General features: G+C 40.8%; 1 protein-coding gene across 3 annotated transcripts; it reads right to left on the bottom strand.

Annotated features, from left to right (window-relative positions):
- Positions 1-22,763: 22,763 nt before the first annotated feature.
- On the bottom strand, positions 22,764-27,599 carry Mterf1 (mitochondrial transcription termination factor 1). 3 transcript variants are annotated; one of them, XM_021651479.2, is made up of 2 exons: positions 27,542-27,599; positions 22,764-24,018 (listed from the first exon to the last, which is right to left on the bottom strand). In XM_021651479.2, exon 2 carries the CDS (start codon positions 23,996-23,998, stop codon positions 22,829-22,831), a length of 1,170 nt encoding a protein of 389 aa, XP_021507154.1. In that variant the 5' UTR covers positions 23,999-24,018; positions 27,542-27,599; the 3' UTR covers positions 22,764-22,828. The 3 variants fall into 3 exon arrangements, with proteins under 3 accessions (XP_021507154.1, XP_021507153.1, XP_060229797.1); XM_021651478.2 differs by having other exon boundaries at positions 27,503-27,599; XM_060373814.1 differs by having other exon boundaries at positions 27,491-27,569.
- Between the last annotated feature and the right edge of the window lie 401 nt (positions 27,600-28,000).

The raw sequence follows: 28,000 nt of genomic DNA on the forward strand, positions 1-28,000 counted from the left end.
TCGTGGTAAGAAACGTTAAGGTCCCAACTTAACACAAGGTCTCGTGTCCAGTCTGTCTCTTCACACGGGTTTTCCCTCCACCTCTGTCATCAGCATGCCCAGTCTCTTCTGTCTTACCTCTAAGCTTTCACATATCCCACTGGCTCTTTTTGCCCCTTTCTCTTTCAACATAGGCCTGGGCATCTGAGCTGTTCCCACTTACGCTATGACTAAATGGCTCATTCCATAAAGATCTTCCTCGGAACCTCTGGTGTTTGCTGTAACCTCTGTCGTGGCCCCAGAGCACACTATGCTCTATCAAAGCGTGTGTCACACATCATTTTTCTTTAACTATTTTGAAAAAATCTACTCAAAGGTAAAATCTGATTCTCCAACCTAAATAAAAACTTGAATACATTTTAACAAGTGTATTAATTGTTTAGTCACCTCCATAATCAATATGTAGAACATTTCCATAAGCCTTCAAATCTCTGTTGTGCTTCGGTCCAATCAATCTTCCCCCTGTGCCTCTGATTCCAAATTAATTTTGTTCTGAAAGACTGCAGAGACAGAATCATAATGTTCTTTAACAGAACAGAATGCCTTTGAAACTGTCTGTTATGTGTGTAACAGTAATCGCTTTTTTCCTCTTTTTCTTCTTTTCATTTGAATGTGTGTGGTGTATTACATATCATGCTCACATGTGAGAACCGGATGTGGAGGCCTAAGGTGCATGTCAGGAACCTTCCTTGACTGTTCTTCCACTTCAGCCTGTTTTTGTTTTTGTTTGGGATGTTTTTGTTTTTGGTTTGTTTTTGGTTTTTGTTGTTTTGTTTTGAGGCGGTGTCTCTCAATCAAACCCAGAGGTCTCTGGTGTGGCTGGTCTCTCTCTAAACAACCTGCTCTGGGGGCCTCCTGTTTCTGCCTTAGAGGTGAGTCACTGAGCTCACTTGCCATTTACATGGGTTCTGAAGATCTGAACTCCTGTCCTGCTTGTATGACAAGCCCTTTAACCACCAAATTTGGTGGTTAAAGGAATTCTCTAGCATTCCGCTGTGATGTGCCAATTTATGTATACATTCATCTTGTTTCCAAACTGTTTGCTTCTTTTGGGGAGACTACTGGAAACAAAGTTGCTACAAATATTTGCTTTAACGTCTTTGTGCACGCACCCCTGCCCATGCACTCTTGACTTAGGGGGTTGAATCGGAAGGATCAAGAGTCTGAAGCCAGCCTGGGTTCCACAGCTAGACACTCTCACATACTCTTTTTGTGTAAAGACTACCTCTGTCCTTGTACACTGCTTTCTTTTTTCTTTTGTTTGTGTGGAGACAGAGTCTCATTCTATGGTCCTGACTGGCCTAGAATTTATCATCTCCCTGCTTCTCCTTTCAAAGTGCTAGTATTACAGTCCTGTGACGCCATGCTCCACTGTTGTTGTTTTTTTAATGCAGAAACATCTTGTTCTTTTTTTTTTTAATCTGTATGCTCATTTTTGAATATAGATTTTTATAAAGTTTAAAACTACCTCCTATTCATTTTAATTCCTCCATAGTTTAGAAATTTTTCTGGCATTGATGGACTATTTCTATATCACAGGTACAGATAAAAACCAACTACTCTACTTATTAGTTACAATAAGTACACTACCTAGCTAAAACCTGCTGATCTATGGGTTTGAGAATGCTGACTCCCCTGATCCATACATTTCATGATCCTGATCTTATCATAAATAGCAAACTTGGCACTAATGCAGCCAATGAAGACTAGACCATCAATGGCAGCGAGTAAGGGAAGAAAGAGCTGGGACTTAGCCCTATTACAAAAATTTGGCAGCAGTGGTCCATGAAAGGAAACTGCCAAGAAGACAGGAATTTAGATGGAAGCATAGGATTCTGTGGAAGGTCAGAGGAAGGTTGTGAGTTTGTTTTTAGACATTTTGATGAGGATGGTGAGAATGTTTGGCGAGAGTTGGAAATGTGGAGTTGAAGCTTGGAAAACAGTTGGGAGTAGTTGAGTGTGCCAAATTTACAGAGAAGGGAAAGAAAGCTGAGGACTTAGCCCCAGGTAGTGGCCAAATTGGGGAATATAAAAAGGAATTTGTGGGCAGCCAGCTTTACGGGAAATAAAGGACAAACACTCAGAAAAATATAAAACTCAGCAGCATCCAGGAAGACGTGAGAGCAGAGAATTTCAAGACGGCATTAACCGTTATCAAGGTCTCAACAAGGTCAAGGAAAACAACTGAAAATCCTTGTCTGGGGATCAGTGAATGAAAGTCAACAAATCCTTCAGGACTGACTCACAGTAAAAGGCTTTAACGGTCTCACAGATGCCATATGGACTCCTCAGTACCAACCAAACAACAACAACAACAAAAAATGGGGTGAGGGGAAAAGTGACCAAAAAATCAGTCAGACGGTATGGGGACCTCAAGAAGTACGGAATTTATCAGACAAAAAGATAGCCACTGTTTTTCTGAAATTTCTGCTCTTACAAAAACCACTCCTTGAGGTTAAGAAGTATTCTGAATACACTTTCTTTTGTGGATTTGGAAGCAGCTCCCTAGAGAGAGTTTAGTTTAAAAAGGAAGACAGCCAAAAAAAAAAAAAATTCCAATTGCATAAGAAGCCAAATATAATCTTTCCTTTTGATGGCGCTCACTGGGTATCTTCTGAAGTTACAATCAGGAGCTTCTAATTGATAAAGCTTTGATATCACAAAAGGTCACTGGATTACTCAGGCCTGTCGTGAAACATACTGTGCTCTTCACAAACATTAGCAATTAACTGCAATAAATGATAGCATGATTGACCCCTTTCAGATACGACAGTGTCTTAAAGTCCCCTACCTGCAATAACCAGCAGTCAGAACTAGCCTTTGTGATAAACACTTCTCAGTTGCCTTCTGTGCCACAGCCAAACTCACTTCTGAAGCTCATCCGGCTTCCCCACCCCATCCACATTTAACATCCCCTTATATTACGCACGTGATAAGAGAATCACTTTTTAAAACAAACATGCTGTGTTATGAACACTGCATGTGACCCCTCCGCTTTTGTAGATCTCTTTGATTAAATTATTCCTTCTGTTAAGCAAGACCTTTCATTGTCTTAATGATTTATTTCAGTTCAGTCCAACTGGCAAGGAGGACTTAGTGCCGTTCTGTAACGTGTCTCATTCCCATTCCAGTTTTGTTCGCAATAAATGTGTTACAGTTCTTCCACTGGCGGTCAGAGAAACTTCATACAAAAGCAGCATTTATTTGCAGTTACAACAGAGCCAAGTAATACATATACTCCTTGACAGTTTGGAGTATCTGTTTTCCAGCATTCATCTGGAGCTGTTATTGGAACCATTAAAATTATTTTTTTCCAGTTTTTAAAGGCCTGAGACACATTAATTTATCCTGATGGATGGTATAATGTGTTCATGTAAAAGAAAAACAAGTGTTACATAAAACATGACCGAACTGTCAGCCACCTCCCCTTTACCTTTCCTCTGACTCTAATGTTTCATTTATTCTCCATTGAAAGCGGCAAGCAATAAAAAGAGAATAAATCCCCCGTTTTGATTTATTCTTTAGTTTTCACACCCCTTATCACACTGAGCAATGCCATTTTTGATCTGAAGTAAGAGTGAAACTTTTGCTTTCACACAAAAGTAAACACAGATGGTCTGATAATAGCAGAGAACTTTAGAAACAAATGCCTCACTTAAACAGGCCCGTTTAGTGCCACATTTCATTAAATATGGCCTGTCTTAAAGCAGACAGGCTCTTTCGAGGAGCCAGTCTTTATCTTTATTTCAACTCAAGAGTATGTGGCGTGTCTGTCACTATAAAAGACGTTGTACAGAGGCAGCCATTAAAGCTGAAGAACAGAGTGGCCTTCTTCAACACAACCAGACCCACCCAACTGACAAACAGATTGCATTCAAAGGTTCTTTTCTGTCAGTCTATTGTAGGACTTTTATAAGCGTTTTTGCCACAGAAACAATGTTATACACAGTGGTTCAGTTCTTAGGAAAGGGCACAAGAACCTGCTTTTTACCTATCAGACAGCTGTGCTAAGAATTCAATAGGATCAAAATGCAGTTTGCTAAATAATACCATAATCAAACAGTGTATAATAATGCTTCTGTAATAACTCAATAACAAATCTAGCCTCTTTTTACTTGTAACATCTCTCACTGGTAACATAGCTCCCCGGGTTCCTCTTTCAAGCCTCCCATGGCACTGGTAAACAGTGCCTCAAATCCAGGCCACTGGTGTCAGACACTCTAATCTGGATCACGATGTCATGGTTTGGTCTAGAACGTCCCACCAAGGCCTGTCTATTAATGTCTTGGTCACCGTCCTGTGGACGGTGGAAGGAACTTGGGAGATGAAAGAAACTTTAAGAGGTAGGCATAGAGGAGGAAACTGAGTCACGCTAGAGTGCTGGATAACCTTCTTTTGGTTTCTCTTTCTTTCTGTTTTCCAGCTGCTATGAGGCAAACAAGCCCCCTCCAATACACTCCTGCCATCATGTGCTGGGCTTCCACAGGCCCAACGCAACAGGCTCAAGCAACCTTGGACCAAAACTTCAGGGATTTTGTCATGGTGATGGAAAACTGACTAACACGTGGAACTCCAGCACGTAAAGGGATTCACTCAAGGGATAATGAACACAAGGGCTGGGTTCGAGGAGCAAAGTTATGAGACAGGGTTTAGGAACTTAGGACAAATTATGCTGCCACCGTACATATCAAGCAAGAATCTATCCTTCTTATCTCCCATCAGCCCCAGGTTATTCTGATCCCCCTTCCATGCTGCTGCCTTCAATTGCTTTTACAAAGGCTTTTCTCTGCCTTCTGGCCAACAAGCCTCAGATTGCTCCTTTGTTCCGAAGTTTCCTAAACAGTGCTGCAGCTGCTCACAAAAGAACCCAGGAGATAAAAAGAGCTCTCCTAAATTCACCTTCCAAAGCCTTGTGTTTTTAATTTAGACTAAGTTGAAAGAGACAAGTATATACCTGGATGGTAACAAATGGTTCTGAAGGACCTGAATAGGGTATGAATTTATTTTACAACCATCAAGGGAAGACGGCACTTTAAGCAGGCTTTACTGAGGAAATATATATTAAGCATAGACAGATAGATGATAGATAGATAGGTAGATAGATAGAGAGAGAGAGAGAGAGAGAGATAGACAGATGTATATCTCACCAGCTAGAGCGATCAAGATACTACAACTCATGCTTAGAAGATAACTTTAGTCCTATCACACACACTGTAAAACTGGAGGCAGAATGGTACCCTGAGAGTAATAGGTCTTTCTTATTCTCATGCCATCATGTTCACAAATGTGATGTTCTTTGCCTAAGACCAACATCCCAAACAAAAATGGGACAGAACATCCCTCTGTCCAGAATCATTTGCATCAGCTTCTGTGACATTTATAAATGTTCATTGTCCATAATAGCATGTCCAGGCTTAACCCCTCCTGACAATTTTGTCTCCTCTCCTCAACAAACCCAAATATCTCCCATGCCACCTTCCCCAAAGATTTCTAATCTTAGTACTTAAGTCTGGATGGTGGCATTTTATTTCAGGGACCAAGACCCTCTACTTTAGTCCTCACTGTGACATAAGCCACTCATATAGAGGTGGTTTACAATAGGCTGAGGCCAGAAAGCCCAGAATCAGAACACTCTTCTTGGAAGAGTGAAAAGAATAAAAATCCATGTCAACTAAGTACCCTGCCTGGTATATTTCAGTCTTGGCTCTCGAACGGTTTCATAAGTCAGTCTTCCCAAGACTGTTAGATGCAGGTACTGAGTATGGACATGAGTATCCACAGAGAGCACACCAGATCTGAGCTATGAGAGTTGTATGTTCCCATTTTTCCCAACCTTCTTTTCTGTTTTGAAGCCAACATTTAAACGAGCTTACCACAGTCTAAGCACTACAATAAATGACTAATGTAGATTATTTCAACAAATTCAAACAAGTCAGTGAAACAGGCTACTACACCAATTTATAGGTGAAGAAATTATGACTTCATTCTCAGGGAAAAAAATAGTTACATTAATTTATGGCTACAAATAATTTATAACTATAAAGAGAATATTAAAAAAATAAATCAAAGCTGGGAGGCAGCTCACCCAGTTAATAGTGTTTACTGCCAAGCATGAGGACCTGAGTTTGATCCCCAGGAACCACATAAAAAGAGTCAAGCATAATGGCATGTGCCTATAATATGCAAGCACTGGGGAAATGAAGACAGGCAGATCCCTTGAGGCTCTCTGGCCATCTCTACTAACCTAAGTGGTGAGTTCCAAGTCTCAGTCAGGGATCCTGTCAAGAAAAGAAAGAAAAAGAAAGAAAGAAAGAAAGAAAGAAAGAAAGAAAGAAAGAAAGAAAGAAAGAAGAGAAAGAAAAAGAAAAGAAAAAGAAAAGGTAGATGCTCCTGAAGAACAGCACCTAGGCTAGACTTCTCCCACCCATCTACTCTCTCTCTCTCTCTCTCTCTCTCTCTCTCTCTCTCTCTTACATAGTGACTCTACAGTAATTTTTAAACAATACAAAGTATAAGCTAAAGCACAATATTACAAAACAGGCTAACTCCCTCCCTTCAGAACTCAGGGAACTCTGCAGAAGAGGAGGCAGAAAGGGTGTTGATGGAGGCACCAGAGAACCACAGAACCCTCTAAATCAACAGGGTCAACAGACATATGAACTCACAGAGACTGAGGCAGCACGCACAGGGCCTGCACAGGTCTGCACCAGCTGGGGTCCTAGCCCTGAAAGAAGTGAACTCACGCCACCTCCATCCCTAAGCCGGAAGCCATCTCCAACTGATAACCACTTGCAAATGAAAATCAGTTTTCTCAAAGATCTCCCTGGAGAAACAAGCCACTCTTAAGGGTAGGCTGCATGCCCCACACTAGACGGGAGACGAACTCAATGGCCACTTCAGAGGTTTCTTGTCTCATAATGCCATGTCAGGGTCTTAATTTTTTATTCTTATTTTTTCTGTGTTTTTGCCATACATGTCCTTCAGGTATCTATGAAGGCATCCGGTTTAATGTTTTTATGTTTTATGGCATTCCTGGACTAGAGGATCTCTGTGTCTGTATCAATTTCCTGTGCCTTTTCTTCTCATTTCTTTTGGTGCTTTTGCTGCTATTACTATATTTGTTTTGGTTTGGTTCGGTTTGGTTTTTTTTTGTTTTGTTTTTTTGTTTTTTTTTGTCCTATCCCAATCTGTGAGGTTGTTTTGTTTCATCTTATCGTATTTTATTCTACTGTCCATCACTTAGAAGCCTTTTCTTTTCTGATGAGAGAGAAAGGTGTGGATCTGGGTGGGAGGAGATATGAGCAGAAACTGGGAGGAGAGGAGTGGGGAGAAACCATAATCAGAACACATTGTGTGAGAAAATATTTTCAATTAAGGGAGAAAAATATATTTTAAAGAGAGAAAGAAACAGGCTAACAGTATCAGTTACAACTAGATTATGGGGTAACTCCTTAAAAAGTTCTATTTTGGGGAAAAGGTAGTCTAGGATTTGAAAGCCACACTCAGAACGTTCAGCTTTGCTTGTTCTGTGGATGAAAGGCTTTTGTGTAGAGCTGTGAAAGTGAAGTCTGGATTGGGTGAGAGACCCCAAGATGTTGGGGGTGCCAGAGTTTTGGGATGCCTGCCAAGGAAAGCTGCAGACTGGATGTGGAACCAGCTCAAGAGAGAGAGAAGGGTGCTGCAGAACAAAGCTGACATGAGTTGAAGATCTGAAGAGCTCCTTGACATAAGACATGGAGATGCAAAATTTGGAGTCTATGCTGCTGGACTTAAGTCTTGCTTTGGTCCAGTATTTCCTCACTGTGCTCCCTTCCCTCCCTTTTGGAATGGTGGTGTATACTTGGTGTCATTGTAGATTGGAAGTACGTGATCTGCTTTTTCATTTTGATTTCACATGGGTTATACTTAAGATATTGCCATGAGTCTCAGAAGAAACATTTGATCTTTAAGCAGTATGCATACTGTGATAGGCTATAGGGACTTTTGAAACTGGATGGAATGTATTTTGCATCATGTTATGGCTACAGGCCTGTGGGGACCAGGAATGTGGTGGTTTGAGTAAGGAGGCCACTACAGGCTCAAATATTTGAATGCTTAGTCACCAAGGAGTGGCACTATCTGAGAATAATTAGAAGATTAGGAGACTATGGCCTTCTTGGAGAAAGTGTATCACTGGGAGAGCTTTAAGGTTTCAAAAGCTCATGCCAGGCATGCGCGCTCTCTCTCTCCCTCTCTCTGAAGATCAGGACATAGCGCTCAGTTACTGCCCCACCATCATGCTCTTCACCATGATGAAAATGAACCAAATCTCTGAAACCGTAAGGAAGCCCCAGGTAAATGCCTTCTTTAATAGCCGTTACCTTGGTCATGGTGTCTCTTCACAGCAACAGAACAGTGACCAGGACCTTTAAACGGATCTTCTTCTCAGATCATTTCATAAAATAGACAAGGAAAAAGTTCTACAAAAAAAAAAAAAATTGTACGAGCAATTATTACCCCCATATCAAAACCAGATAAACACATACACAAAAGGGGAGAGGAGAGAGAGAACTGTAGGGAATAGTTCTGCCTCGGCAGTTAAACGCATTTGCTGCTCTTGCGGAGGACCTGAGTATGGTTCTTATCATCCACATAGAAATTCTCCCAACTGTCTGCAATTACAGCTCTGGGGATCTGATCACAGCGGGCCCTGCACTCATGTGCACACACACAAACACACACAATTAAAGTCAAAAGTAAAATATTTTTAATTAAAAATAAACAAGAGCCAGGTGTAATAGTGCATTACACCTGGCTCTTTAATCCCAGCACTTGGGAAACAAAGGTAGTCAGATCTCTGTGAGTTAGAGGCCAGCCTGGGCTACATGGTGAGTCTCCTAATCTTCTAATTATTCTCAAATAGTGCCAGTCCTTGGTGACTAAGCATTCAAATATATGAGCCTGTAGAGGCCTCCTTACTCAGACCACCACATTCCACAAAATAACAACAAAAATAAATTAATAAATAAATGAGAATTTTAGACCTATAGCCCACTCATCCTCATAAACATAAGTCCCAGCATGCTCCATAAAATACTTGCAAACAAAATTTAAGAACAAATCAAAAATGATCAGGTTGGCTTCATTCCAGAGACTCAGGTCAGATTGTCAAGCGTGGAGATATGAAATGCGTGCTAAGTGAAGGTATGCCAATATACCGTCGGCCGTATGAAAAAGGACGCCTAATCGTTGAGTTTAAGGTAAACTTTCCTGAAAAGGCTTTCTCCCTCCTGATAAACTCTTTTTTGCTGGAAAAACTTCTTCTTGAAAGGGAGGAAGTAGAAGAGACCGATGAAATGGATCAGGTAGAACTGGTGGACTTTGATCCAAATCAGGAAAGACGGCGTCGCTCTAACGGAGAAGCATGAGGACGATGAACATCGCCCAGAGGTGGCGCTCAGTGTCAGCCCGCTTGGTGACTCGGTCACTCTCTGACGTTCTGTACGCAGGACTGAATGTGGGAAGGACTGCAATCATAATTGCTCACTACTTGGCTATTGTTTGTTTGTTTGTTTGTTTTTTAATATTCCACTATAGCAGCGTTTTAAAAGTTAAATGAAAAATAAACACAAATATAAAAGCTCAAAAAAAAATTCATGCACGGATGAGCCAGCGGGAGAGCGGGAGAGCCGGCCCCTCCCTTGACTGGGCGGGGTGGGAGAGCTGAGCAGCTGACCATTTAGCTACCACCCAGGCCCAGATCAAGGACTTTGAGCTGGCCCACCTCAATACCTACCCCATCTATGAGCTGCTGGAGCAGGGACCGGTCCTGCTGACCCAAAGTTGCGGGGTCTCCATGACACAGCAGCAGGATATCCGAGAGGAGTCCCCCAGTGAGGATCCAGTATTGATAATGTAGCAGACCAACGGCTGCTACATAATGGAACCAGACCAACCGCTCACCGAACATCTGCAACTAAAGATGCGAGGACAAAAGGGTAAACTGAGGGACACTCCGCAGCTTCCACGGTGAAACTTATTTTTTTAATTTTTCTATTTTCTTTTGGGAGGAGGACACAAGGGTAGAGGGCAGATACGGAGAGACTGGGAAGTGTGTGTGGTTGAGGTACATGAGGTACATGAACTAATTTTAAAATTATGGAAAAATAAATAAATGCATCCAACGCAAACTATTTTTAGAAAAAAAAATTAAGTGCAGCATCTTATAGACTATTTCCAGGAAAGAAATGGGACAGAGTCAGCAGAAAACTACCACACGATGGGACAGCAGGAGGCTAACCTTGAAGCAGTGTTCCACAAGAGGAACACAGGTATTTCCAGAGCCCGGGAGACCAAGCACACAGCAGCCCTGAGAATGACAATTCCAGTCTCTTCAGGAGAAAGGGCAAGTTAAGGAACCAGAACCTTAATTCCTTCAAGGCCCTGGCCACCATCCCCAGACTGGCCTTGCCAAGTCTCCCCCTGGGCAAAGACAGAGACCTGTGTTCCTTTTGTCCTTCCATCAGGTCCTCTGAGAAAGCCTTGGATGAGGCAGTTCTCAACAGCACAGAAAACAGTCAAATGAAGAGACAGCTTGGGGTGGAATAAAATCTGTATGGCATTAATTTCTAGAATTTATAAAGAACTAAAAAAAAAAAAAAACCTAAATAAATTGAGCAACCTAATGAACAGGCTAAGAAAATGAACAGACCACAGACCGTCTCCTAAAGATAATATACAAGTGACCAATAAACACACGGCAAAAGCATTCAACCTCTCTAACCCCACTACATACAAGAGGTGTGTCTCGGTTGGTAGAGTACTTGCCTGGCATGTACAGCGCACCTAGGTGAGTCCCCAACACCACATAAATAAAGTGTTGTGGCACCTGCCTATAATCCCAAAATTTAGGAGGTTGGAGGCAAGAAGTTAAGACTTTCAAGGTCACCTGTGGCTACAGAAAAAAAAAAAAAATCAAGTCCAGCCTTTGATACATGAGACCTTATCTCAAAAACAAACAAACAAACAAAAAATCCTATGTTCTATCTCACTCTAATCAGAGCGGCAATCATTAGCAAAAGTAATAAATAAATAAAGATAACAATAAATGCTGGTGAGGATAAGGCGAGGTGGGAATGTAAACTAGTCCTACAGCTATGGAAACTAGCGTGAGACTTCTTTAAAATCTATCCTGTGACCTGAGTATACCATTCCTAGGTGTTCCCCTAAAAAGTCTTCAAGTCAACATATGACAGATACTTGCACTGTTTACTGCAGCACCGTTCTCAATAGCTAAGTTATGGACCAATGGAGGTGTCCAACAGCAGAGGACTGAATAACAAAATCATGGTACGGACACACAACTCATTTTCTAAGCCATAAAGAAAAAAAAAATGTATGTCTTTGCAAGAAAATGGATACAGCCGGAGATGATCATATTAAGTGAATTGAGCCAGTCTCCAATCTGTAGCTCAGGGATTTTATATAGAAAAATAAAATCATGTATGCATATATGACATGTACGTAGAAGAAAGCCATCTAGGAGAGCAGAAGGGGTGCCTAATGGGAGAGGAGTGCTGAAGAAGGGAAGGTGAGGGAAAGCCTGCCATACAGTATATACTTGGATGAGAATGCCCTTATGTAACCCGGTATCACGCACAGTGAATATGCACGATGAAAAATATTTTACACAGAAAGAACTGTTAATCTTACTGTGAGTGAATGGTTGGTGATGTGTGGTAATGGGAAAGTCAATACAGAAACTGAAGAAGAAAGCTACTTGGTTTAGAAGGTAGACCTAATAGCGATGATAAACAGGACTTGTCTGGTTAGTTAAGCCCGTGGTTGAGATCAAAACTACACATTGCTTCATTCTGCTTTTGTTTGGTTGCTGTTGAAATGTATGAATTTGCGTGAGACAGAATGAACAGATTTGATTAAGACCTCTGTTTGTACTAGTCATCAACAGAGAAGCATTCCAAGTCAGTGCAGAAACGCCATTGTCAAACTTAATGTCTATGGATCTCTCAGATCTGTGCATGTCTTACAAGGTAAGACACGCCTATCATTTGTTCCATTATTTTTCCAGGGTTCAGTGAAAAGCCTAGGAACATGTAGTATCTACCTCTGAAATGTCAAAGTACAACCAGCTTACTGGCCGTTACAAAAGTTACATTTTCCCTATGCTTAGGGATCCTCCAGTCAGTGCACCCCACTATGTGTTACCAGGCCCTCTTCACACTGCCCTGGAGGATGCACGGGTAACTAATACAAATCCCGATTCTCCAGCTACGGTTCCCATTGTGAATAATAAGCAGTTTGCAGTTTCTGACCCAGGGTCCTCGCATTTCCTGCCAACATCTGTGGCAGGCCACTTTATTATCTTGCAAGTATGCTAAAATCTCAGCCCATTCACCATTCTTGACAAATATCTAGAAAACACAGTTTGAAAACCTTATATACAGGCTAGGGGGATGGCTTGTGTGTAAAGTGTTTGTTGGAGAAGCATGAGGATGACCAGTTCACAGCATCACGCCTGACAATTTTTTCTTTCTCTGTATGTGTTTTTTCACGTCTGTCAGTTTTATACAGGTATACAGCACACTGTGACCATGCTCATTCCCATTATCTTGTCTCATCCCCGACTCTCATGATCCCATCCTCTCTCTCTCCCTCATGATGAGAGAGAAACATGATGATGAGTAGAAACAAAATGGGGTTCCCCCTAGACAAGCCTAGAGTAAGAACACTCACTACAGGTGGTGACTTCCTGAGCCCATGCTCGGCCTCCTGGGAGGCCAGGTCGAAGGCCCCAACCCCTGTGGGCCAGTGTTCTCAAGTTTCAGAATCATCTAAAACCAGATCACAACAGTGTATGATGTAAGTAAATGATCATCGCATATCTCTAAAAATATATTGAAAACATTTATCAATTCGGTTCCATTTCCCTGCTATAGTGAATGAAGCAGCAATAAATTAAGGTGTATGTATCTCTTTGGTAGGGTGTGAAGTCCTCTGGGTATATTCCAAGAGTGAAATGACTGGGTAATATAGTTGTTCTGTATTTTAATTTTTTGAGGAACCTCCAAGCTGATTTCCATAACAGTTTTTTTTTAATTTTCATTCCTGCTAGTAGTAAGTAAGGGTGTCTCTTGTTTTAAAGAGAATGAACAACTAAAAATATAGTTGTTCATCAACAGATGGATAATGATATCATATATATATATATATGTATATATATATATGTATATATATATATATATGAATCTTACTTAGCACCAAACAAAATGAAATGACAGAATTTGTTGAAAAATGGATGTATACACATATATATGTAGACAAATGTATGTGTGGGTATATTTTAACACTCAGAAAGGAAAACAAGAAAGGGTAATATTAGATAATGAGAAAGAATGGAATGCAGATAAAATCATGAAAGATATAAAGTGAATTGCTTCTTAGTTTTAGCTGCCATGTTTTTATATAAGTACATGAAAACGTAACTGAGAGTGAAAGTATAAAATCCTACAAGAAGCTCCACAGCTTCAGAGTGATAATTTTAACATATAGAGGTTCACTGAGATGCACAGTGCTTGGAATAAGCAAGTGTTTGTTTTGAGTGGCTACGTTACTCTAACTCTGTGATGCTTTTGTTTGTGATTACACAGTAATTTTATTCGTGATTATAAGTAATTATAAAATAACTTTTATAATTGCTAAAAAAAACAGTTAAGCACAATAATGATACTTAACAAATATGTTCAACACATTTTTAATTAAATTTGGCAAGAAGACCATTTTGTATGTGTTTTCTACATATGACATATTACTTCAGAAAAGAACTAGATAATTACAATCCTCATATTAAAAAAAAATACTATCTCTGGGGCACTGGGATTATGAACACTTCCATGTGTTTATTTTTTTGTATTTCCCAATGCTGTGTAATCATGTGGCTATTTTGCAATCAGGAAAATAAATGTTATTTTTACAAATAAAAAGCTATGAGACCTACCTCTGAACCCTTCTAGGCTCCTAACAAGCTTAGCTATGGTGCTCAGACTGCGTTGATTGCATAAATATGAATATCCAAATTATAATGTCTTGACTTATGACTTTCACTTTTAGTATGATACAGAAGTGACACCCATTCAGCAGAAGCCGGGCCCTGCGGTCCAAATCTCCATCTTTTCCCAGGCTAACCACAGGTGCTGTGCTACTGTGACCCTGGGCAGCATCAGGAAGGCACAGAGCCCAGCCAACCATGTGCTCGCCCAGCTTCAGACACTATGAAGCTTTGGATCCATTAAACTATGGGAATTAGGTCCTTCTCAACTTAATCTATCAACTTTGGGGGCACCACTCATTGTAAGTCAGAGGGCATCGGTTAGACTGGGAACCAAAAGGGGAGGTATGTGTCAGGGATTTTAAAGGTCCTAGCAGATCAAGCATCACTAACGCCATCATCCCTTGCTGGACAACTGTAGGAAGAAAAGAAAGGAGCACAGGGGCACATGCCAACATTCACCTAAGAAGGTGCCAATTCCAGTTTGGAGAGTGCAGGAGTACAAGGGGAAGGGACCTTCTAGAGCCACGACTACTCTATTCCAGTCCACTGACAAACCTTCACCTGTCAGGGAGAGGCCACAATTCAGCCTAACGAGAGTATGAAGTCAGCAGTGAAGGCACGGTACGGTTTAACTGCGGTCTCCTCTGAAGGTCGTGTGCTGTGCACATGGCACTTTGCAATGCAGAAAGTTCACTCGTAGTTCCAACTTGGTCGCTTTCCCTCACATTTAATCCTCCAGTCCAGGCTTGCTTAACCATTCGTGGTTAAATATGAAAAAGTCATCAAGGCCACTGTCGGAAAAGGCATGAGCTAACCCAAAAGCACAAGTATTTTCACTGTCTATGTCTTCAGAATAATATAAAAATCAAAATTTATTTAGAATGGGTCCACCTCATATATAGCTTTTTTTTTCTGACAACAAACTCTGATTCCCTCACTTCATATGTAACAACTGGAATCTTTGTTTTTTTTAAAATATAACTTCATCAAAGGATGAAAAGGTTAATAAAGAACTGGATTAACTGCAATGATTCGAGAGACATGTCAGTCCACGCTGGGTTTTGTATACAGACACAAAATAAATGCCACAGAGTTTTAAAAGTCAAAGTTAAACAAGGGTGGAGAATCTGGTTACCTACATAAGTACAAAGACAATGTTACATACTTTTTAATTTTTATTTAATTAAAATATAATCACATTATCTCCCCTTCCCTCGCCTCTCTCCAACTCTTCCATGCTCACTCTCTCACAAATTCATGGCCACTCTTTCTTTATTATTGCTAGGTGTGTACGTGAATAATTCATTACTACAACATACTGAGTCTGTTTGGTGTTGCTTGCATGTATGTTCTTAGGGCAGATCACTCCGTATTGAATAATCAGGGGACCATCCCTGGGGAAAACAAATTCTCTTTCTCTGAGCAGTCAGTAACTGCTCGTCATCTAGAGGTGGGGCCCAGTGAGATTTCCCCCCTCCAAGTTGGCATGTCAACTAGCTCTGTCCTTGTTTGGGTCTTGTTTAGGCAGCCATGTAATTGAGATTTCATAGGTGTGGGTAGCTTCCTTGTCATACCTAGAAGACAAGGCTATCTATTTTGAGTCATTAAGACGGCATAACAAGCATATATTTTAAAGTTAAGGTGAAAAAGTACAAGAAGGGTCCTAAATTATATCATATCAGGACTGTCCAGTTAAGGAATGGTATTTGTTAAAAAGCAACAAATAACTATTAAACTAAAGAAACTTTGTATAGAAGGGTATGATTTCTTTCCCTCCAGCTTGAGGCTGACAGAACCTATAGATAAAACATCCCGCTGGAGCCCTCTTCATATCTATGGAATGTTCCATTCAGTTTGAATCATCAACTAGACTTGCAGTTATCTGCCTTTGGAAAACTGCACAGCCAAACTGCTGTCTACAGTTCCTGCTACGGCTCATGAAGCAGGATACACAAGTAAACACAGGATGATTAGGACATAATTTTAATGTTTTTATCAGTGATCCATAATTTCTAGAATTAATTTTGTTTCTAGGGGTTCACGCACTGAACTGAACTTTAAATTCGGTGAAGTGTATCACAGGACACTCAGCTGATAAGCTGAACCACGTATGTGGTGCTTACATGAAGTGCAGGCATATGGCTTCTGTCAAATCAGCAGGCACTTGGAAGAGACTGAGCAGGTCTGAGAGATATGGCCACATACAGGGTTCCACGTGGGCTTAGGTGGTGCAAAGTACATGATTTAGTTATAGGCATTTGGGGTTAATATTTACATGGTACTGTGACAAGCAGAGTCCCCTCACAGCAGGGAAGCAAAAATAAAGGAATGTCTTCAATCAGGAGCTCATAGTCTACTCATAAGGAACCAAGAATGCAATCCCATTTGCTTTACTGAAGAAATGCTCGTTCACCACAAGGCCGAAGTCCTCATGAGAGCCTGTTTTCTAGGGGCAGAAAGGACGAAGTCTAACAAAGCAGGCCGGCCACTGTTCCTAGTGCCATGAAAACCTGCGGCTGTTGGTCCTGTTGTCTGAGCTCCAGCTTCCCCACTTGTGGGTTGCAAGCCCACATGGGGCTCACACTGTGTAAATTTTGCAAACAACAAAAAAGCAATTCAAAATCAAATATGTCATGAATTCCGGCAGTGCTCACCCGCGTGAGAATCGCACTGGTGCCTTGGTCCTGGAGGTGCAGCGTGCTCACTTTGCCATCATAGGATGGATACCCATGATTACTGACGGCTAGCCACGCTTCAGCTGGACACTACTATACATGAATTGCAGTGTTTCATGCTTCATAAGGTTTTCTGGTCTCATGAAAATATAATGGTTACAGCTTTTAGTATTTTCCACTGTAATTCTTCAGCATACATCAAATTAGTGGATCTTTGGAGGATATTTTGTTAGAACGGTTGATTTTTTTTTAAATGCTGAGTTCCTGACTTGAGTTTCATTTTTAAAAGTTCTTAAAAGAATTTCAGTTTAGGAATAGGACAGAATTTATGACAATTTCTGCAACGCCCCTAAACTTACTTTTGTAGTTTCATACATTTATTTATGTGGAGCAATTCTCAGCATCAACAATTAGAAAACCAAAATATTGATCAACTCTAAAATACAGTGAAGATGCTCTACATTTTCCAGTGTCAAACAGCCAAGATTCAATTGCTTGTGGAAAAGTAAACAAGTAAATCCATAGTATGCTTTCAGTCATTAATAAATGGGAAATGTATATGATTTATGATGTATAGCAAAGAAGTGTTTTAAAATAAAGTTCTTTGTGATTATCAGTAAATCATTTCATGTATATGCCTATTTTATATAAATATATACTCAGTTATGTAAAAATTTCTCAAGTGGATAAGGGTTGTAAGTAGAAACAATTTCTGGGGCCCTGATCTAACCTATGCCACAATGGACTTGAGTGTAGGTTGCTAAGGGCAAGGCCAAGGCAAAGACTTAGGCAGTTTAGGACTCTTGATTGTGCCTTTAAAATAAAAACAAAGTTTGGGATGTAAACATGAATCTATCAATATCTGTTTCCAGATAGCTTCCTAGGACTTTCAGTGTCTTCTCTGAAAAGAGGCATTGCTTTGTTTATGGCAAGAATATAGACGTATAAAGTTAGATCCATTTGTTTGGAATGCTAAAGATCTAGAAACACACATACAAACATATGGAATTTTTTTCTTTCTTTAAGACGGGTCTCACTAGTTCAGGCTGGGCTTGAACTCCCGGTGCTCCCTCATACACGACCAAGTGCTGAGATTTCAGGTATATGCCACCATATCTAGCTAAACATGTAGAATTTACTACCCGTAAATGCCGGTAGTCATGGCATTTTAAGCCAATGTTGAACAACTGTTTAACTATACTGAGTACAGCTGAAGACCACACTACTTAAAATGTATAATTTGGTATGTTTTGTCATGCATCTCCACCCACAAAACTACTGCCACAGTCAAGATGCCAAAAGCTTCCTGTGTTCCTTGGTAGAACCTCCTTCATATCATTTTCCATCCAACTTTCCCCCATTCCACCGGCCCATAATCTACTTTCTGACACACTGAAGCCTGTTCTAGACTTTCATATAAATGGAATTATACAGAGTGTACTCTTTTGCTTCTTTCGTTCAGGAAGGAGGGTGAAGGGAGGCAGGAAATGGAGGGAGGGAAGAAGGTAGGGGAGGAAAACCATTCACTCTCCCTCCACTAGCAGCCACCCTCTGTCAGTGACCCCTCAGCTAAGGATGAGAGCCTTTGAGCCCCCTTTGACCCTCCAACCTAGACTGTGTTCATCTAAGGCAGGTCTTGTGTGGACAACAAAAACTGCTGCGTATTCATGAGTACAGTGTATTTTCATATCTATGATTAGCCGTAGTGCCCCACCTTCTGACTCGTACACTCTTACAACTCTTCACAGTTTTCTGCGTCTCGCAGGAAGGGGAATGATACAGACGCCCCATTGCTAGCTGAGCACTCCAGAGATTTACCCTTCGCGCCTTGACTAGTGAGTTTCTGCATTACCCACCACCCATCCCACAACGACGCTTCTCTGACAAGAGCTGAGATCTGCACTAATCGATGGGCATAGTTATGTTTAAAGAGCAGTTTGATATCGTCCATTTAGCATCAACATGAGAAGCAGCTTCACCCCTAAGGCTTACAAGCTTCTCAACTGTTGGTTAGATCTGCAGCACGAGAAAGAACAGGGTCCTAGGTCTGAGTGACTATCTCACGGCTTAGAGACAGGTGTCGTAAAGATCAACAATTGCCTGCACTGAGGCTCTTCACGGTCACACGGTCACACCTGTTTATGCCATATTGCCTCAAGAACCTGCCATGACACTGAGCTGTGTCAGGATTTTGGTAACGGGAGGAGACAATTGCCAATAGAGTATGACAAACAAGCCATGTGTATCTTTATTTATTTAATGTCTACATGTGGATCACATGCGTACAGGTGCCCAGAGAGGCCAAGAGAGGGTATTAGAACCCTTAGGGCTACAGTTAGAGACAGTTGTGAGCTGCCTGACGTGGGTGTGGGAACCAAAGCCAGGACTCAGGAGCAGCAAGTACTAATCGCTGAGCGATCCCTCCAGCTCTCTTCTTGCATCCTGTTCATTTTCGTTATCCCATCAAATGATATTCATGCCTTTAGTTTCTTCTGACCTTCTCAATATGGCTGACAACCACCCCTTTGTTTTCACTTTTTCTTTTAATTCACAGAGCTCAGCCAAGTTCAAAGAAAAGGCAAGATTCGTGCAAGTGTGGGTTCTAACTTAAACCAGATTTTTGGCAAGGACTTTAAGCTGATTAATTTCTAAGTGCAATTTGATACAGAGGTAAGATTCCCTGTTGCAATCACATCTTTCTGTGTCATTATTAACCAGGTTAATATTTGAAAATCCGTTCTTAATGAAGTGTTGTGTAAAGACTAATCACTTTGTATGCAGGAATGCTTTGTGCTCACTATAACGTTTTAATACGGTATTAGAATTCTCCCATGTATGTTTTGGACATCCACTGTCACCTTCATCACCCATCAAGGGACTTTCCCAAGGTATCATGCCCAATTAACGTATGTTATTTTACATGAATCCCTGGGTATATTATAAAAAGAAAAACAACACAGTGAACAAAACATGGCTTATATCTTATGTTCAAGTTTCTTCTTTTTTTGTGATTTACTTTCTTACCCAATCTCATAGACACAGAAAATATGAATGTTCCTTTCACTTACAGCAAAATATTACTTGGAAACTTTGTAATTCTTTTTTGGTTGATGTTCTTGTTTGTTTTAAGAACTGGCTCTCCCTAGTGGGAGCCTGAGCCTTTACCTTCATCAGCATACCCGTTTCTGTCTATAGGCCTACCTCTCTGTGGCCCATGTACCTATAATGTCTTAACTGATTTTTTAAAAATGTAATGGCTCTTCTTTGATTGCATTTAAACCCTATTATTTAAAATGTTAATATTGCCTGAAGGTCATTATTCATTCATCCTCCACCATGTCTTTAATACCCAGTGATTATATATTATACTTCTACATTGGAGAATGTTTTTGTGCAGTGTATTCAAATCTGGTTTCTATACCCAGAGATGTGGTTGCAGCTCGGAGTTTGACATTGCTATTTTTATGAACTATCTCCTGTTTCAATGTTATGTAAAATTGTTCTCCATCATCTTCTGATTGGTTACTAAAGAGCTGAGCAGCCAATAGCTGAGCAGGAGAATTAAGGCGGGGCTTCTGATCCCAGTGAAGGAGGTTCCAGTTGAGAGAGAGAGAGAGAGAGAGAGAGAGAGAGAGAGAGAGAGAGAAGGAGATAGGGAGGGGGAAGGGGAGGAAGAGAGAAAGGAGGAGAGGTAGGCTGAAGTCTAAGACATCAGGTAACAGGTCACATGGCTGGGAGTAGACCAGGCCAGAATTATTGGGTTAGAATAGCTAAGAATCTGCCCAGTATGGTGCCTAAAGCTTTTAATAAAAATAATAGGTCTCCATGTCATTATTTGAAACTAGGGTGGGCACAGGAAAAAAGAAAACTTAATTTTACACTTCCGTCAATCCTGTATAACTTTTGGCACTTACCACTACTGTCATTACACCATCTCTGCTAGCCCAGGTACAATCTTCAATGAACAGAAATTTGTTCTTGTGGTGCTATAGGACAGAGGTTGGATACTGGTCTCCCTGAGCTAATATTAAAATGCCAACAGAATCATCCCTAAGAGAGAATGCTTCCCTGCCTTTTCCCTGTTTTACAGGCCACCTACATGCTTTACCTATGGCTCCTTCCTCTATAAAAACTAAAATAAGCCAACAAGTCTTTCTTACATGGTATCCCTCTGACCTCTTTTACTTCCTTCTTCCATTTTTAATGACCTTATGATTTTATGTAGCCCACCCAAATAATTCAGGATAGTCTCCCCTTGTTAAGACTTTTAACATAAGCATTTCTAAATTTTATTTATTACCATTTATTCACTTTGTATCACAGCTTAGCCCCCTCCCTCATTCCCTCCTAATTCCACCCTCCCTCCCTCTTTTCCCCCATGCCCCTCCCCAAGTCCACTGACAGGGGAGGTCCTCCTCCCCTTCCCTCTGACCCTAGCTTCATCAGGACTCATCAGGACTGGCTGCATTGGCTTCCCCTATGGCCTGGTAAGGCTGCTTCCCCCTTAGGGGGAGGTGATAAAAGAGCCAGCCACTGAGTTCATATCAGAGACAGTCTCTGTTCCCTTTACTAAAGAACCCACTTGGAGACTGAGCTGCCAAGGGCTACCTCTGTGCAGGGGTCCTAGGTTATCTCCATGCATGGTCCTTGTTTGGAGTATCAGTCAGAAAAGACCCCTGTGCCCAGATTTTTTGGTTGCTCTCCTTATGGAGCTCCTGTCCCCTCCAGGTCTTTGTATCTACCGTTTCTTTCATAAGATTCCCTGCACTCTGCCTAAAGTTTGGCTATGAGTTTCAACATCTGCTTTGATACCCTGCTGGGTAGAGCCTTTTGGAGGCCCTCTGTGGTTGGCTCCTGTCCTGTTCTCCGTGTTCTACCTCTTCCAATGTCTATCTTGTTTGCCTTTCTGAATGAAGATCTTACCCAGGATCCTCCTTCTTGCTTAGCTTCTTTAGGTACACAGATTTTAGTATATTTATCTTATATTATATGTCTAATACCCACTTATAAGTGAGTATATACCATGTGTGTCTTTCTACTTCTAACATAAGCATTTTTGAGAGTTTCAAGACTGTAAACCAGGCTGGTCTCAAAATCACAATACTCCTGCCTCAGCCTCCCAAATGCTGAAATTCTTAACTACATTTTACTTTACTATATCTATAATGCACCAAATTTTCATGCTTCTAGCAACCAGTATATTAAAATCTTCTGGTGGCACTATTCTACCTTCTAAGTTAGCCCTGTGTAAAAGAAATCAGAATCTACCAGCCCACAGTTAATTTTGTCAGAGGGAGGACACTAATTATTCAAAAATGTAAACAATGGAAACACATTTTACCAATTTTACAGATATTACACTCTGAAATTGAACCATAATTAGCTAGCTATATTGAAACAGAGGAAAATCTTGGGATTAAAAACAATGAAAAGAGACAGCACACATATAAACCCATGTGAGACAGGGCCTTCCACATACTGAGAAAAGCTTTCCCACTGAGCTGTATCCCCAACCCAAGTCTGCTGACTGTTAAAATATAAACAGAAACTACAAAGGCAAACCCTGTACAAATCTTACCACACACTGCTCTACTGGAGAATCCAGGAACCACATCTACTGGACAGCAGCTACAGCCTACACCATATCCTAAGCTGTTACAGTAACTTCAACTCAGACGGGTGGCTGATAGGACTACATTTGAGCATACTGTGAGTTTTACGACCTATAAAACAATGGACCCACAGACTCATACACGTGTCTGTCGTAAAAAAGCAAAACCGTTGGGCCAGCAAAATGGCTCAGTGAGTAAAGACACTTTGCCTCCAAGCCTGATGACTACGTTTGTCACTGAAACCCACACAGCTGAGGGAGAGCCAACTCCTAAAATCTGTCCTCAAGCCCCACATGTGCCTCGGAATGCACACACACAGCCTCATGCAAGCAAACACACACGCACGCACTATACACACAGAACACGTACGCAAATAAATGTAATCTTAGACATTTTTAAATATTTATTAACAAAATAAAATTCTCATTTTTGAAAAGCCCAAACTGGAACCAGCACTACACGTCCAAGGTTCCTTGAGACTCCCCAAGCATTTTCCTCAGTTTAGCTTTATATCTTTTCTGACTCAAGGACAGGAGGGCAATGTTTGATGTACTCAAGTCATACCCAGCATGTACCAACTCTTTCATTCGAGTTTTTAAAGTACTTAAGCTTACGTCTAAAACTCTCGCATTTTTAATTATTTGTGAAATGCTGATTTTTTCTTCCATAAGGCAGTCTATTTTATCATTAAACTTTTTCTCTGACAAGAAGACCACACTCAGAGAGCTGAGGACAAACTTCTGCACCTCCTCCTCAGTGCATCCAAGAGAGAGCAGCTTCTCTTTGATGTTTGTGTAGTTTTTTTTGGTGCATTCGTTGGAAAGGTCTAGGATCTTAGCTCCTGGGCCACAGATCAGAAGCAGCAGATCTTCTTTGTCTAAGTTAAACGCTGACTGTAAAAATTCAATGTTAGCTTGCACCCGTTTGGTGCTCTGAATTAATATGGAAGGATTTTTAGAAATTATCATCCTGACAAAATCTGGGGGATTTTTGTGACCTAAGGACATACTGGTCTTCTGCAAAAATTCAACCATTTGCTTATTCAAACTCAGACTATTGGAAAAGGCTCTAGGAGCTCTGGTCAACAGTCGGCAGAGGCATTTAGGAGTCAATCCAACTGAGCTGAGGAACTTTATCTTATTCTCTAAGTCTAGGTTGTTATTAGACCGAAAAAAGGATTCAGGAGAACGCTCCAAAATATTTATAATTTCAAGGTCTGATGCCATAATCTTTCTCCACAGATCCCACCGTCTGGAAAGACTTTCATGAGTGCGTGTTATGGCTCGTGGGTATCTTGAGATGATGCTACCAATCACTCTGTCGCTAGCCCCTTTGGACAGAAGGAATATCTTCAGTTCCTGCTCATTCGTGACCACCCTGTTAAACACTCCAGGCTGTCGTCTCCTGGCCAAGTCAATATCAACTCCCATGGTGAGTAGGTTTTTCAGCCGGTCCTCATTCTCCAGAGGCGTTCTCTCTTTACTGTCACTGTCACATTTCACACTAAAAGGTCTAAATGGAATCAATTTGAGGAAACGTTCCGCTGAGTATTGCAGCGTCCAACCTCCTGAACTAAAGACAAAGTTCCTTCTCACACACCAGATGTTTCTTGATGCCATAATCATCGGATAGCCCAAAGTTTTTGCTGTGTGAAATAACATATAATGTTAATATATGAATGCCTGTGTTAAATAGCCAATGACAATATTATGATCCTTTAAACTGGGGCCTTTCTAGAAGCAAACACCCATCCTTCCAGCTTTCCTGGTGCTACACTCACCCCTGCTTTACTGCTTCTCTTGGATACCTACAGACTTAGGGCTTTATCACTTTCAACATAAAGAGATGCAAAATAGCACCACTACCACCCTAAAACTGTCCTGACCTTTCACTGTTTTTATTTCACTGTGCCTGTTTAACTACAGAATGAGGCTGCCTCTCTGTCTCTTTCTCTCTCTTCAGATTTCTTTGGTTTCTGGCAGCTCTGTTTTTTTCCTAATAAATGGCACTTTCACTACCATCCTGCCTTTCAAGTTTGCCAGATGTCTGAAATGACCCTGCCCACAGACATTAGATTTCTTTGCTTCTGGTCACCTTGATCTCAAATTCTAAATGTAGCCCTGAAAAACATATCAGATTGTCTAATTTCCATCTTTAGTGTCTTTTTTTAAATAATACCCTTTAAAAGGATTACATTGTATATATATATATATATATATATATATATATATGCTTATAGAAATGTCTGGATGACAGCCTCCAAAATCAATCTCTAAACTAATTTCCATCTTCAAAATGACAAAGTCAATGGGATGGAGTGTAACTCACTGGTAGATCAGTGATGCGGCATATGCTTAGCAAACATGAGGACTAATCCCCAACCCCAGAAAGGAGAAAGGCGAATTAGTTTTCTAATTAAGGACTGTTAGGTCTTAAACCTGGGACAAGTGGCTAACTGAAGCATCCATTTAACATATCAAAGCTGACCTGGCTGTTAGATTCCCCCATCATCTCTCAGTCCCTACCTGTTACAGGGTCCTCCTGGCCGGTATATCCCACCCCTATCCTGAACTCTCTAGCCCAGGGGCTGGGCTGCCCTTCCTCCAGCTGCACTTCCACATATAAACTGGTCCTTTTTGGCTTTTTTTTTTTTTTTTTCCTTTTGGCCTCTTGGCCTCTTGGCACCACTCAAGGTTCCCCTCTCTTTTTCTCCCCTTCTCTCTCCTCACATGACCTGGCTCAGCCTGCCAGTTATGTCTACTCTACATTCTTCCAGACGCCTCTGGCTGTTTTCTCCCTCATATCTACAATAAGCCTTCTCCTCCACCATACCTAGGAACAGTAATCTCCTCCTTTCATTTTTTTTTTTCATTTAAGGGTGTGGCCCCTAGTAGAGCAAACACTCCATGATAGTCATATAACCAAAGGAATATAGGCAACATTAACTGAACTCAATGGCTCTGAGAGAGACAGTGAGAGAGAACACAAAGTTGAATGGTTAAGGAATGATGTGGATCTAGAAGTCTGAGGAGGAAGTGATTTAACCAAAATATACTATATTAAATTCTCATGTAACTAATAAAAATACATATCTTCAAAAAAAAATTAAGGCTCTAGCTTGTTCAGTCCAACCTTTTCCCTTGCAGACACTCATGGGTGACCTCTGCTGGATAACAGGACTATATACTATCAGCTTAAAATCAGACAAGTTTTATAAAGAGCCTTATAAATAAGCATGCAAAAATGATCCAATATGAGGAGAGAACAGTATACTTCTTAAACTATACTTGCCTTGTCCTGTGAAAATTTCTACTTTTCATACATTTCATAATATATGTCACTGAATGATATGTACATTTAAAAAAAAAAATCAGTCACTACCTATACAAAAACTAAGCCTTCAGTTTGAAGATTACTACCCTGGACAGGGCATGATGTTAGATCATTAACATCATGGTAAACAGATTAACATTCCACAGAATCAAGAGAAATACCAAGACTCCTAACAAAAAGGTTTAAAAAAAAATCTACTAAGGTTTCTGTTAGATCTATTACAAGCAGATTTGTTTCTCTTTATAGAACATAGCTTCCAAGTAAGTATCTTCTAAATGAATTAACATGCCCAAAACTGAACTGAGCATCTGTGAAGCCCCCAAACCAGCCCTCCTCTGAGGGAGTCATTTGAGATAAGTATCCATGAAGGCTTCCCTTTTTTTCCTTCTTCCTTATCCACTCAACTTTACTCAAAAATAGTAACAAAGAAATCTTATTCTGAACATCCTTGCCATTCTAGTCTCCTTGTCTTTGCTGTCTTTTCATTATTTTTAATTGACATTCAATTAATGGACTTTGTTCCTATAAGTGTATATGGGTGTGTGTATGTACATATATACATATATATATAATCCTATATTGAAAACACAGCCTATTATTTTTCCTCTTAATTCCCTTGTTCCCTGTCCCCTTCCTGTTAGACCTCTTCCTACTTTCATATCAAACTCACACACACACACACACACCTTTCTGAATTTCACTTATTTTGTTAAACTGTCTTTTCTTTCAAGAAGGTTTTTTCTTTGTTTGTTTGTTTTGTCTTTTTATCCCAGATGTATTGCAAGGTCTTGTATAAACACAAACTCCTTTTAAAAAAAGACTGTTGAGCTGAATTTGTAACTTCTGGCAAACGGACTGCGTAGCCTAATGTATTTTTTTTTAAAGTAACTATCGAATGATTGACTTCAAACTCCCTCTAAAAACAAACCATTTTCTTAAGGAATGTTAAATTTCAAAGACTATCATGAAAATCTCGGGGACTGTCACTAGTGAGGTCTAAAGAGAAAGACTCATGTCCCCTTCTGTCCCACAGTTGGGACAGCTAACGTGCTTTTAAAGAAAATAGTTGGGGTAGCACAATTCAGCTAATCTTTTGACACAGCATTTAAGTGTAGAGATTTTTACAGAATGACATTTCCACATTGTATTTGTCGTAAGAGAAGAGACTTTGGATCTCTCCAGAAAAGGTAAGAATGTTTCTACATACCTCCAACCCAGAAAAGAAAAAGGCAAAATATCGCCAGAGTAGTAGAGAATAAAGAGGTTCAGCCTAGACACCTCCGCATCATTTTTGTGAGATGCACTACCTCTCGCAAACTAAACATTTCTCAGTCAAAATGAAAATAAAACGGCCCACCTCCACCATGCTGAGGGAAAGGAAGCGGAATCACAAATGTATTTTAACACCGGAACTCAACGTTTCATATGCATTTTTTTTCTTAATACACCAAATACACAATAACGTAATGGGCGGGCACTGTGCCATAAGTTACAAATTCTGACACAATGCCGCGCGCCTTTACTATCCTAAGTGTAGAGTGCAAACCACCGTACCCCCCGGGTCCCCAGGCAATTCTGCAAAGGCCTTTAGCAATGGCACTGTCTAGCTGGGACTGAGACACATTGCCGCGCGCCTTTACTATCCTAAGTGTAGAGTGCAAACCACCGTAACCCCCCCCCCCCCCGGGTCCCCAGGGCAATTCTGCAAAGGCCTTTAGCAATGGCACTGTCTAGCTGGGACGTGAGACCCGCTTAAGAACACGACAGCAGATCCCCAACCTCACCCCGAACCGTACATTACACTCGCGGTCTGCATCAAAGTTCGGAGTGGATACCTTTTACTTCCGCCTCTAGAAGCACAGAAGGAATAGGAGGGCGGAAGTAGAGACTAACTTCCGGCCTCCTACCGGGCGCAGCGTCGACGTCATCGGCTCTGCGCCGCCCCCAGGCGGTGGTGCCCAAATCCTCGCTAGTCTGACCGCTGGAGCCCAGTAGAGGGCGGCAAGAGACCGTTATGGATACCGTAATGGCCTGTGGGCCTGGTTCTGGAAAGCTCTTGCTGGGGCTGAATATCCTGTCTGCACCAAGGAACAGGTCTGGTTTTGAGCTCCCTCTCCCTCTTAGATTGCTTTATAAACTTTTTATAAACTATTTTTTTGCAGATTCTTTTGCACTTTTCTGATTACTTTGGTGTAATAATAAAGAATTTAAATTATTAATAATCAGTTTGCCTGGAAAATGAAACTATTGACCGCAGTTCTTTCAGCTTTAGGGGTAGGACTTGAAAAATATTC

This window comes from Meriones unguiculatus, chromosome 21, assembly GCF_030254825.1.
Source record: "Meriones unguiculatus strain TT.TT164.6M chromosome 21, Bangor_MerUng_6.1, whole genome shotgun sequence".
Taxonomy (NCBI): domain Eukaryota; kingdom Metazoa; phylum Chordata; class Mammalia; order Rodentia; family Muridae; genus Meriones; species Meriones unguiculatus.